Genomic DNA, 13,535 nt, shown 5'->3' on the forward strand with positions numbered 1-13,535 from the left:
TTGACTCTGTTTACATCTTCTTACTATAATTTCTGCTTCAGCTACGCAGTTACCTTTGGACGTATAATCACTGTGCTGTGTGCAGCTTGTGGATTTCCCTATCTCATGTATCTGTCTTATGTAATTTATCCACCATTCACTCTTCTTTTGTTTTTGCAGATTTCCAATTAATTTCATTACTGAGTGACCAGTTTTACTGTTGTTCACCTTCAGTAGTTTTATCTTTTTGTTATTATAAGGGTTGATCAAAAAATTCCCGTTCAAAGACTGTACAGTCCAGAATCAGTACGCTACCCAGGCAGAATTTCTGTGAGCATTGAGGCAGGCATACCCTCTGACATAACAGGTTGATGGTACTTGTTCCGTAAAATGCTGTACGCTGCTGCATGAAGTAGTCCTCAACTGCCTAGTGCAAATCCTCGTCCAACAGGTATCATTGACCGTTTAAGGCCTTTTTTAAGTGACTGAAGGTGCTATAATTACATGGGGAGAGATCAGGAATATAGAGCAGGTGCTGGAGTGTCTCCTACTAGAGTTAGCATAACTTCAGCAGTGTGACATTTGTAATATGGGGACTTGCATTATCATAAAGCAGCAGCACCACTTGTCGAACCATTCCACAATGATGATTTTTGATAAATATGCTGCTCCATACACATTCTTCATTCTCTGGTGGATGTCTACCCGTGTTTGTCCTTCAGCAACCAAGAAAAGAATAACAGCACATGGCTCCCGTTTGGATGCATTTGGTAATAATGTAGCCATAGTACATGTTCCTGCATTTACCACATACACATCAGAGAGACACGAATGCCGCACTAATCTCTTGCGTACGTGTCAAAGCACTTACACCTGCATTAGAGTCACTTTACAGTGCATATTCTGCAGCTCAAATGGAGAATTTTTGATCACTCTTTGTACTTTATTGATTTCAGTGTAGTCCAAGGCTGCCTCTGTTTTCCCTTTTTCGCTACTAGTACCTACTGTGTTGCATTTGCTATACTTCTTGTAGGAGGTAACAGTAACTCTTTGAAGCATCCTTATTTATTTTATTAAATGCAGTTGAAGACAGTCTAAATTTTTGGTTGCTTCAACTTTGCAAGATTCCAGTGTTTCAGTTGCTTTGTCTTGAATTTCAATTAGTGTTTTATTAGCACTACGTTATGAGCACTGTCATATGAGCATTCAGACATTCTGTGTGCTATCCATAATTAGCATTACTTTTGTCTCTTAGCTCATCCTGAGTAGACCCTGCCCAAAGGTCAAAATAGGAGACCATTTTACAACATCTGGAATATTCTGTCCAGGAGGAAAGCATTTTGTCGTTTTCAGCATAGTGCTATGAGAAATAGGGGAATATGCATGGTGGTTTCCTGTTGTCTTCTTCATAACTGTACTGCAACTGTTAAGCCAATGCTGGTACACTGGATTACAGTTGTTCAATTACCAGCGGAACTTCTGCCTTCCTCTAGGATGTGCACCACATCCAGCAGAGAGAGCTCCTGCATGTTGGTGACCACCTTGTCCCATTTGCCTCACAGACGATTGCTCTTTTCACCATAACTCTGGTAGGAGGCCATTTCAGTGTACTGTACCAACAGCCAGCCAGTTGTGCTGAGGTGTGTAAAGGGGGAAAACAGAGAAGTTTGAATAAAAGGCATGCAAGGTAAGTGGGAAGGCAACAGGTCCGGGGAGAAAGGCTCCATAAAATGAGTCCTTTTTGCCTTTTTCAGTAATTGCTCTTCAGCAGTTTAGGCTGATGTTGTCTTCATCTCAAAATTTTTGCTTATTCTTAATCTGTAATTTTTGGCTTTACATATATGGAGCTTTGGTTTAAGCAATAATATATGGGCATGAAACTGACAAATCTTTGTTTCATGAAATTTTGGGTGAACTTCCAGATGCTGGTATCTTCCTGCCACAATATTTTGGCCCAGTCTTCTTACACTGAACTTTTGTGCCAATATATATCATACAGCTGAAGACTGCATCCAAATATCACGGCAGGAAGTTACCAACATCTGGCAGTTCACCCAAAATTTTGCAGAACGATCTGCACCCTAAAAATGTTTTAGATCTGTGAAATCACTGTTTATTACATTTCATTTGCAGGAGAAGGACATCACTGCCAGTAGCAGTCCAGAACTACACTACAACAAAGCCATTGTGAGTATTAAATGAGACATATTTTGTAGGGCTTTTACTGGAACTGTGAAAATTATCTTATTGCTAATAGCTTACAACAAACTATTGTTGTCCTTGTTGGGCCTTGTTTTATTTCTGTAAAACACTGTACAAACTTTTGCTTGATTCTCTATTTTATGCCGAAAAACTATTATATATGCACTTTTATCTTGTTGTGAATTCTCACCTGAAAGCACATTAATCTTAAAGATGGAATGGTACAGGTTGGCCTACTTTTATGTATTTTATTGCTTGGTGGCACGTAATTTGTAAAGTAGGGGGAAAATTGTTACATTGTACAATGAGTACAGGTATGTTAACACTTTCCTGAAGACAAACAGTAGTGAATGCTTTACATTGTGTAACTGACAGTTATTAACTGAACTGATAATTGCAGATCATGACTTAGGCTCAAACTCAGAATCAAGATTATTTAAAACTGTACTGGTTCTTCTTCTCAACCATATTTCTTAATTCTTCTGCTTCTCTTGTTGTTGTTGTTGTTCTTCTTCTTCTTCTTCTTCTTCTTCTTCCTCTTCCTCTTCCTCTTCCTCTTCCTCTTCCTTTCCCCCACCTCCTTTCCTTATATGCACATAAAATTTTGGATAGCTGCTAACAGCATCTAATGTATGACATTGTAAAGGTCGTTATTACACTTTTTGGATGTAGAGCTTTGGATTGGGGTTACTGAAATGCTTCCACAATTTTCTAAACTTCCAGAATGTTGAATGTTTATCCTGTGACTGCATTGTTTGACACAGCTGTGATATTTTAACTGTTAGTCTCAATAAAAAATTTCAGATTCAATGTGTAACTGCCGCTACATTGCCTTAGCATTAAAGGAGAGCACTCATCGAAAAGCAGAAGATAGGCAACACACAAAAAACAGAAAACTTGCAAGATTTTTGGAGTTATCCTTTGATGAACTAGAGTAAGATAAAACACACACACACACACACACACACATACACACACACATATACACACACACACACACACACACACACACACACACACACCCTGCGGGTCCGGGGTAAGAATAGGCCCGAGGTATTCCTGCCTGTCGTAAGAGGCGACTAAAAGGAGTTTCAACCGTTTCGGCCTTCCACGTGATGGTCCCCCTTGGGGTTTGACCTCCATTTTTCAAAATTCTACAGAAGTACGAGCCTTTTGGGGAAGGACGCCTTACGTGGTGTACCACTGGTCCTCAGTGCACTAAGACCTTGGCACTCAGCATTATACCGGCGTTATAACCATACCCACTATTCCTCACATTGGGCCTAAACGCCTGATGGGTTGTACAAGTTACACCCATAGTGCGTCCCCATCTGCACCTACGATCATGATGGACTTTCCATGGCACCAGAAATCCAGCACGGTAGCCAGCCCGTTGTGGTGGGGTCGTCATGTACCCTCTAGGTTGGAGCCCCCTGACAACACAGGGATCGTACTGCCGATACCTGAGCTGCACCCTCCCCACGTTGGCCAAGGAGTAGATGCCCGTCTCCTTGGGGCATCAGGACTCCCAGCAACAGTCATCCTGCCAGGTGGCCCTTGCTGAGGCTGGGTGGCGCCCGTGGGGAGAGCCCCTGGTCGGAGTGGGTGGTATCGGGGTGGACATTTCGCAGATGAAACGTCAACACATATCAGATCGCTCTGCGGCCGAGTCTTTCAAAAGGAAAGGTACTGTTTCTAGTTCTGGTTCTCCTGCCCTTTCCCCCTTGGCCACTCCCTGGGAGGAGGGACAGGCCCGCCGGCTTGGGGCGAAGTACTTCCCCCGCTATTTGGTCTGTTCTCGAACCGATGGGGAGACGTTCGCCACCTCCAAGCCCATGTTCTTTGTTCAGCACATTGACGACATCTTCGGGGAAATCGAGGCTCTCAGTAAGATGCGTTCGGGGTCCGTTCTTATAAAGACCACATCCGCCACACAGTGGGCGGCGCTCCAGGCGTGCGACCGCTTAGGGGACATCCCAGTGTCCATTGTCCCGCATCTGGCACTAAATAGGACGCAGGGGGTTATTTTTCCTCGGGACCTCCTGCTGCAATCTGATGAGGAGCTCAGGGCCAACCTGCAGCGCCGAGGCGTGCATTTCGTCCGGCGAGTCCAGCGCGGCCCCAAAGACCGTCGCATCGACACCAGGGCCTTTATCCTCGCCTTCGAGGGGGACATTCTCCCGGAGAAGGTAAAGGTGATGTGCTACCGGTGCGACGTGCGACCTTACGTCCCGCCTCCTATGCGCTGTTTTCGGTGTTTGTGCTTTGGGCACATGTCGTCACGGTGTGAGGCTGAGCCCCTTTGTGGCGATTGTGGCCGTCCTCTTCGTGAGGAACATACATGCACCCCACCACCTCGGTGCGTTAATTGTCCTGGCATCCACTCGCCTAGATCCTCAGACTGCCCCGCATATCAGAAGGAGAAGAAGATACAAGAACTCAAAACTTTGGATCGGCTCTCTCATTCTGAGGCCAGGAAGAAGTATGACCACCTCCATCCCGTGCCGTTGACCACTTAGTTTGCCTCAGTTGTGTCCACTCCTTCCGCGGTATCCTCACCACTATCCTGTCCCCCCTCCGCCTCCTGCCCCCATCCGGGGTCTCTGCCTCCGCCTCCCAAATCCCTCCCTTCCAAATCCTCCTCCCCCGTGGCCGCCGCCCCCTCTGCCCCAGGGGCCACCCTTCCTCCTCCTCCTCCCCCCCCCCCCACCGCCTGAGAAGCGATCCTCTTCTCAGGCGTCCATTGGGGAAACGTTCCGGACCCCAGCTTCCGAGGTCCGGCGTTCCAAAACGGACCCAACGCGTGAGGACCTTCTTCGGGTCCAGCCCACCATCCCGGTGCCTCCTCGGCCTTCCAAGAAGGCCTCCAAGAAGAAGTCTCTATCCCCCTCTCCACCCCGGCGCATTTCGTCTGACGCTCCATCCGTGAGTTGCTGCTCCCAGCCGTCCTCTGTTTCGCCGGGACGCTCTGCTGCCAGGCGCTCAGCTGGCCTCTCGTCGGCAAATGATGCTGCCCCTCCTACACAACCAGGGACAGCGGCCGCAGCTGGCGACGAGTCGATGGAACTGGATCCGCCTCCCGCCGGTTGTAGCGTTGTTCCCTCGCAACCTGGCTCTCCGCGGCCGTCGAGGTGACCAGCTCTTCCCCCGTCTCGTTCCCCCCCCTTTTTGACTAGCGATGGCCTTGTTACATTGGAACATAAGAGGTATTTGATCTAATCGGGAGGAATTACAACTGCTCCTCCGCCTGCACTGTCCGCTCGTCCTTGGTCTCCAGGAAACCAAGTTGCGCCCAACTGACCGTATTGCCTTTATCCACTATACCTCGGAGCGGTATGACCTCACCCCTGTGGACGGTATCCCAGCTCATGGTGGGGTCATGTTGCTCGTTCGGGACGATGTCTATTACCATCCCATCCCATTGACCACCCCACTCCAAGCAATAGCTGTCCGTCTTACTCTTTCTGATTTTACTTTCCAGTTTGTACCGTCTACACTCCATCGTCATCTGCTGTTAGTCGGGCTGACATGATGCACCTGATCGTTCAGCTTCCCCCGCCGTTTTTATTGTTTGGCGACTTCAATGCCCATCATCCCCTTTGGGGCTCTCCTGCATCCTGTCAAAGAGGCTCACTCTTGGCGGATGTCTTCAACCATCTCAATCTTGTCTGCCTCAATACTGGCGCCCCGACTTTCCTCTCGGACTCTACTCATACCTACTCCCACTTGGACCTCTTGATCTGTTCTACCACTCTTGCCTGTCGGTTTGAGTGGTATGTCCTTTCTGACACCTATTCGAGTGACCACTTCCCCTGTGTCGTTCGTCTCCTGCACCACACCCCATCCCCACGTCCTTCGAGCTGGAACATACCGAAAGCTGACTGGGGACTTTACTCCTCCCTGGCGACCTTTCCGGACCACGATTTTCTCATTTGTGACAGTCAGGTCGAATACCTCACGGCTGTTATCATCAATGCTGCCGAACGTTCCATTCCTCGTACTACCTCTTCTTCACATTGCGTTTCCGTCCCCTGGTGGAGCGAGGCTTGTAGGGACGCTATCCGTGCTTGACGACGTGCTTTACGCACCTTTCGCCGCCATCCTACGTTGGCGAATTGTATTGGATACAAACGACTCCGAGCGCAATGCCGTAGAGTCAACAAAGACAGCAAAAAAGCTTGTTGGGCCTGTTTCACCAGCTCCTTTAACAGTTTTACTCCCTCTTCTGTTGTATGGGGTGGCCTGCGCCGGCTGTCGGGCATTAAGGCCCACTCCTCAGTACCTGGCCTGACCTCAGGTAATGAGGTCCTCGTTGATCCTGTGGCTGTGTCCAACGCCTTCGGCCGGTTTTTCGCAGAGGTTTCAAGCCCATTACCACCCTGCCTTCCTTCCCAGGAAAGAGGCAGAAGAGGCTCGGCGACCTTCCTTCCACTCACTGAATCTGGAAACTTATAATGCCCCCTTTACTATGTGGGAACTCGAACATGCGCTTGCACTGTCCCGGTCCTCTGCTCCGGGGCCAGATGCCATTCACGTTCAGATGCTGGCACACCTTTCTCCGGTGGGCTAAAGCTTCCTTCTTCGTACCTACAATCGCGTATGAACCGAAGGTCAGGTCCCCATGCGTTGGCGTGACGCCGTCGTTGTTCCTATACCCAAACCCGGGAAGGATAGACACCTTCCTTCTAGTTACCGCCCCATTTCTCTTACAAGCTGTGTCTGTAAGGTGATGGAGCGCATGGTTAATGCTCGATTAGTTTGGATTCTTGAATCTCGACGGCTACTTACCAATGTCCAATGCGGCTTTCGTCGCCGCCGCTCCGCTGTTGACCACCTTGTGACCTTGTCGACATTCATCATGAACAACTTTTTGCGAAGGCGCCAAACGGTAGCCGTGTTCTTCTATTTGGAGAAGGCTTATGATACCTGTTGGAGAGGAGGTATCTTCCGCACTATGCACAGGTGGGGCCTACGCGGTTGCCTGCCCCTTTTTATTGATTCCTTTTTATCGGATCGAAAGTTTAGGGTACGTGTGGGTTCCGTATTGTCCGACGTCTTCCTCCAGGAGAACGGAGTGCCTCAGGGCTCCGTCTTGAGCGTAGCCCTTTTTGCCATCGCGATCAATCCAATTATGGATTGTATTCCACCTAATGTCTCAGGCTCTCTCTTTGTCGATGACTTCACGATCTACTGCAGTGCCCAGAGAACATGCCTCCTGGAGTGCTGCCTTCAGCGTTGTCTAGACAGCCTCTACTCATGGAGCGTGGCAAATGGCTTCCGGTTCTCTGAAGAGAAGACGGTTTGTATCAACTTTTGGCAATATAAAGCATTCCTTCCGCCATCCTTACATCTCGGTCCCGTTGTTCTCCCATTTGTGGAAACAACTAAGTTTCTAGGGCTCACGTTGGACAGGAAACTGTGTTGTCTCTTATTTGGCGACCCATTGTACACGTTCCCTTAATGTCCTCAGAGTTCTTAGTGGTTCATCTTGGGGAGCGGATTGCACTGTCCTGCTTCGCTTGTATCGGTCCATAGCCCGATCGAAGCTGTATTATGGGAGCTTCGTCTACTCGTCTGCTCGGCCATCCTTCTTATGCCGTCTCAACTCCATCCACCATCGGGGGTTACGTCTTGCGACCGGAGCCTTCTACACTAGTCCTGTCGAGATTCTTTATGCTGAAGCTGCTGAATTACCATTGACCTACCGGCGCGACGTACTGCTGTGTCGGTATGCCTGCCGGCTGTTGTCTATGCCCGACCACCCCTCTTACCAGTCCTTCTTCGCCGATTCTCTCGACCGTCAGTACGGGTTGTATGTGTCTGCCCTGCTGCCCCCCGGAGTCCGCTTCCATCGCCTGCTTCGACAATTGGATTTTGCCCTCCCTACCACCTTCAGAGAGGGTGAGAGCCCGACACCACCTTGGCTCCAGGCTCCGGTTCATATTTATCTCGACCTCAGCTCACTCCCGAAGGAGGGTACTCCGGCTGCAGCGTATTGCTCACGGTTTGTCGAACTTCGTGCTCGACTTGCCGGTCACACCTTTATTTACACCGATGGCTCCAAAACTGATGATGGTGTCAGCTGTGCCTTTGTCGTCGGGGCCACCACCTTTAAATACCGGCTCCTCGACCAATGTTCGAGCTTTACGGCTGAGCTTTTTGCTCTCCATCAGGCTGTTCAGTATGCCCGCCGCCACCGCCATTCATCGTATGTACTCCGCTCTGACTCACTCAGTGCTCTTCAGAGCCTTGGAGCTCCCTATCCGGTCCATCCCTTGATTCAACGGATACAGCAGTCCCTCCATTCTTTCGCTGATAATGGTTCTCCTGTCAGCTTTCTGTGGGTTCCCGGACATGTAGGAGTGCCTGGGAATGAGGCTGCGGATGCTGCAGCCAAGGCTGCAGTCCTCCTGCCTCGGCCAGCCTCCCATTGTGTCCCGTCATCTGATGTTCGTGGGGATGTTTGTAAGAGGCTTGTGTCATTGTGGTGGGATGCTTGGTCATCCCTCCAGGGAAACAAGCTCTGGGCAGTAAAACCGCTCCCAACTGCTTGGACAACCTCCTCCCGACCATCTCGGCGAGAGGAGGTCCTTCTGACCAGGTTGCGGATTGGGCATTGCCGGTTTAGCCACCGCTACCTGCTCTCCAGTGACCCAGCCCCGCAGTGCCCTTGTGGTCAGGCATTAACAGTGCGCCATGTTTCATTGTCGTGTCCCCGTTTTAGTCAATCTCGTGTTGTCCTGTCCCTGCCATCTACTTTACCGGATATTTTAGCTGATGACGCTTGAGCAGCTGCTCGTGTTCTGCGTTTTATAACTTTGACTGGCTTGTCCAAAGACATCTAACCTTTTTACTTATTTTATCTGCATCTTTGTCAGGTCTTTCTGGTGTCCCCTCTCCCCTTGAGTTTTACTATATTCCATGTGCTCTAACAACAGTGACTGGGCGCTAGTGACCTCAGTAGTTGAGCGCCCTTAAACCCCACAAAAAAAAAAAAAAAAAAATAAACACACACACACACACACACACACACACACACACACACACACACACACACACTTGTGTCCCTACATGATGGTGTCATAGGTGTGTGTGTGTGTGTGTGTGTGTGTGTGTGTGTGTGTGTGTGTGTGTGTGTGTGTGTGTTTTAAAGAATAACTCCAAAACCTTGATTTTTTTTTTTTTTTTTTTGAGCCTGGCAGCTACTCAACTCTTTTGTTTTTCATTGAGTGGTCTTTCATAATCCTAAAGTATTTACATTCTGCAGGAACTTTCTTACAGCATTTATGCCACTGTATTAATTTACACAAAGAGATTACGATAGTAATTACAATAGTATTCTATCTGCTGGGGTTTCTGAAGTCCTTGTTGTTGCCAGTTATCACAGATACATGTAAGTTGTAAGTGGCTGATATTATGTTAACATTGTAGTCATCGTGATTCTTTACCTATGCTTGTGCGTGTAGTAAAATACTTTTGTATAATGAGAGGAACTAGTTCAGCTTAGGATTTTCTACAAGTTTCAACAGTTTTATGAACGAGCAAAATCTACATATGCATGTCTCCCCTCAATTGATATTCAAACTACCCACAAGTTATTTTTATTTCCTCTCACCGCTCCTTTTCTTCCATGCTCTTATTCGACCATAAGCAAATAACCTAAAGGCTCCAGAAGTGTGTATAAAAAGGGATCTCAGTAAAAGTAAAATGGATTTATTCCGCAGTAAATTAAGTATAATAAGCTGGCCTGTAGACTACAATAGTTCAAGCTCGATTAACTATGACAAATTCTTAAATTGTTTCTTAGAGGTATTTAATGAATCATTTCCTCGTAGATATAAGCAAAAGAAGGTTAATGGTAAACTCAAATGGATTACAACAGGAATAAAGATCTCTAGTGCCAGAAAGAGAGAGCTCCACAATGAGTTAAAATCAAACAGAAATCCAGATTTTGTCATTTATGTCAAACAGTATAAAGCTGTATTTAGGAAAGTTGTAGCGGCAGCTAAAAAAATGGCAAATAATAAATTCATACGAGAACACAGAAATAAGACAAAAGCAGTGTGGTCAGTTGTTCAGTCTGAACTAGGAGCCAAAGTAAAAATTCATGAGATTTTGAAAATTAGACATGAAAATGAAATTATAGTAAACCCTGTTCAGATGTCAAGTTGTTTCAATGAATTCTTCCTAAACGTAGTAAGATCGGATGTGGATATGACATTCTATCAGGGCATCACAAATTTGGAAAACAGCCAGAACACATCTTTTAAACAATTTGAAAAAATAACCCAAAGGGATGTGGAAAAGGAAATATTGTCTCTAAAAAACAAAACCTCACATGGGTGGGATGAAATAACAACATCTGTAATCAAGTATGTGTATGATATTATTTCCCAACCACTGTCAACTATTATAAATCAATCTTATGAGCAGGGATGCTTTCCAGAGGTATTGAAATATGGTGAGATCAAACCTCTATTCAAGAAAGGATCGACAGAAGATATGGGGAATTACCGCCCTATCTCTCTCTTGCCGGTCTTCTCTAAAGTGTTTGAAAAGATTGCAGCAAAACAAATTAATAACTTTCTTACTGTAAATGATATAATTTTTAAAAACCAGTTCGGATTCCAACAGGGTAAAAGCACTGCGAATGCTATAAATGAGTTTATCCAAAAAATATGTTCCACGTTAGATAAAGGTAGAAAGGTCACAGGTATTTTCTGTGATCTGACTAAAGCTTTTGATTCAGTGAACCATGCATTACTCCTCCACAAATTACAGATGTATGGAATCAGAGACACTGCTTTAAAATGGTTTAGCTCTTACCTGTCAGGTAGGAAACAAAGAGTAATTTTAACTTCAAATGGAACCAATTATTCATCAGACTGGAAAACAGTTCCCCAAGGAGTCCCACAAGGTTCGATACTGGGTCCCTATCTGTTTCTTTTTTACGTAAATGACCTACCACTTGCTATTGATGTTCATTCAGTCTTATTTGCTGATGATGCATCAGTTCTAATTGAAAATGAGGTATCTGAAAATATTCCAGAAAAAGCCAAAAACACTTTAGAAAAACTTGAATTTTGGTTCTATCAAAATGGACTAAAACTAAATGTAACTAAAACCAAAATGATGCAATTTGAAGCTAAATCAGTAGAAAGGAGTGAAATAAAGATAACTTGCAATGATCAGGATATCACAGAAGCAAACCACGTGAAGTTCTTAGGCCTAAATCTTGACAAAAATTTAAATTGGAAGGTACACATAGATTACTTAGCAAATCAACTGAACAACTTAGCATTTGCAATGTGTATTTTGTCAGGTGCCACAAACATAGATACCAGAAAGATAGTTTATCACTGCTACTTTGAGTCAGTTATTCATTATGGCATAATCTTCTGGGGAAATTCAGCAAATGTCACTAGGCTCCTAGTATTACAAAAGAAAGTAATTAGAAACATGTGTGTTGCAAAAAAACGGGAATCCTGTCGACCACTGTTAAAAAATTTAAAAGTACTATCTATCCCCTCACTTTACATATATGAGATGGTGGTGTTCCTATATAGAAATCAACATACACTAGACAATTTCCGTTTTGACCACAACTACAGCACTCGCCACAGAGATAACTTCAAACTTCCAACACATCATTTAAAACTTTATGCCCAAACGCCAGAGTATATGGGGTTAAAAATTTTCAATAAAATAAAAGGCAGTAATATATTTAAAATGGAGATTGGTTCACTGAAAAGATTGCTCTTTACTCTCCTGGTGGAAAAGTGTTATTATTCTGTCGATGAATTCATTGAGGACAGCTTCACAATCTGAACACAGGGATTGTAATACATTTATTATTTTATGTACATGTGTAGCTGTAACTTAGAAATGTAAAATATAATGTAAACTTTTGTAGTTCTCTTAAAAAAAAAGTGAAAAAAGTTTCTTTTGTAAACCTTGACATGTCTCCTGTACATCAAATCAAATGATTTGAAAATTGTATGTAATGAGATGAATAAACCACATAACATAACATAACATAACATAACATATGGTTATTCATCCTTGTATATAATGTATGAACAAACCTGCATAACTTACTATCCCCTTTGGAAAGTCCAGGATGAAATAACGTCAGTATTGTGAAAAGGATAGATTGTTAGCTACCATACAGAGAAGATGTTGAGCCATAGACAGGCACTGCTGTAGCAGTCTTTCCATTGTGTCTGTCTGTGACTCAATGTCTTGTCTATATGGTGAGTTGCAATCTGTCCTTTTCATAAAATTGTTACTGCTTCCTTTGCCAGACATTTAGTGCACATGTCTTTTTTTTTATTTCTTTTGACTGTTCTCTCTTTTCCTTTTCTGTTTTTCAGCACACTTATTGAAATATATTTCAGACATTTCTCCTTTCGGATCCTTGTTTCTTATTCATTTCATATTATTACTGTTAGAGCAGGGTTTATGTAAGTTTAAAAGATAGTGCCAGTAAGCTTATCTGGAAATTCCTGACAAATTTGATTTCTTTGCGCAATCTGTGGGCTGAGGATTATTATCTGTAGTATCTGAGCATACATCACATGCTGACTCATTGTCAGTATGATTTTGCACCTAATATTTTCAAATTTTATAGTTGCTGTTAGGGTTAGTAAAACCTTTTAGTGGATACTTTGGAAGACTATCAAAAACTTGTACTATCTGAAATGCAGAGATTACAGAGACCAAGAATTTTTCTTTGAAGTTATTTTATTCTCAAAGATCTTGGACCTCCCACTGTCTGTATGCCTCCCCCTTTGTCCCTGTGTGCCCTTGTCCCTACTGAAGGTGTCTCCCCCTCCACTAATGCTCATGCCTGTGTGGTCTAACCGTGTCCTTGACCCTTCTCCGACCTACCCATGTCTCCTGCTGGAGGATCGAACTAATAGTTTTGAGAGTTAACAGTTTGAGTGCTTTTATATATGTCTGTCGGCAGTATTAAATAATTCATCTCATGATACCAAGTACTGGCCAGCAGTTCTATCTCACTATTTTGTAATTTTGTGGGGTAACTTTTATTGTGGAAGAAATCAAAAAAATTTCATAAACTTTGCAAAAATTGCTATTTGCAGCTCATAACCTTGAATGGTTTTGCTCCATAAATGGTTGAAATCTTTGGACATACTTACGCAAGAAATTGTCAATTTTAAATTCTCGGGGTTTCAGCTATATCTAATATGATAAATCTACAGACAGCTAGCACATAAATTACTGTTGTGACACTAGCAGAATTGAGTGAAGAAGATCCGGGACAGAATAATGACAATATGAAGTAAGATAAATTGCTATTTGGCATGTTAGTCAACTCATACAATGTGGCC

At 44.6% G+C, this 13,535-nt stretch overlaps 1 protein-coding gene across 1 annotated transcript in view; it reads left to right on the plus strand.

Annotated features, from left to right (window-relative positions):
* The window catches only part of LOC124804847 (tetratricopeptide repeat protein 5-like), a 140,745-nt gene that overhangs the window by 93,235 nt on the left and 33,975 nt on the right, over positions 1-13,535 (plus strand). The window contains exon 5 of the mRNA XM_047265198.1: positions 2,113-2,166. Coding sequence (XP_047121154.1) covers positions 2,113-2,166 — 54 coding nt within the window. The remainder of the gene's footprint in view (positions 1-2,112; positions 2,167-13,535) is intronic.

This window comes from Schistocerca piceifrons, chromosome 7 (genome assembly GCF_021461385.2).
Source record: "Schistocerca piceifrons isolate TAMUIC-IGC-003096 chromosome 7, iqSchPice1.1, whole genome shotgun sequence".
NCBI lineage: Eukaryota > Metazoa > Arthropoda > Insecta > Orthoptera > Acrididae > Schistocerca > Schistocerca piceifrons.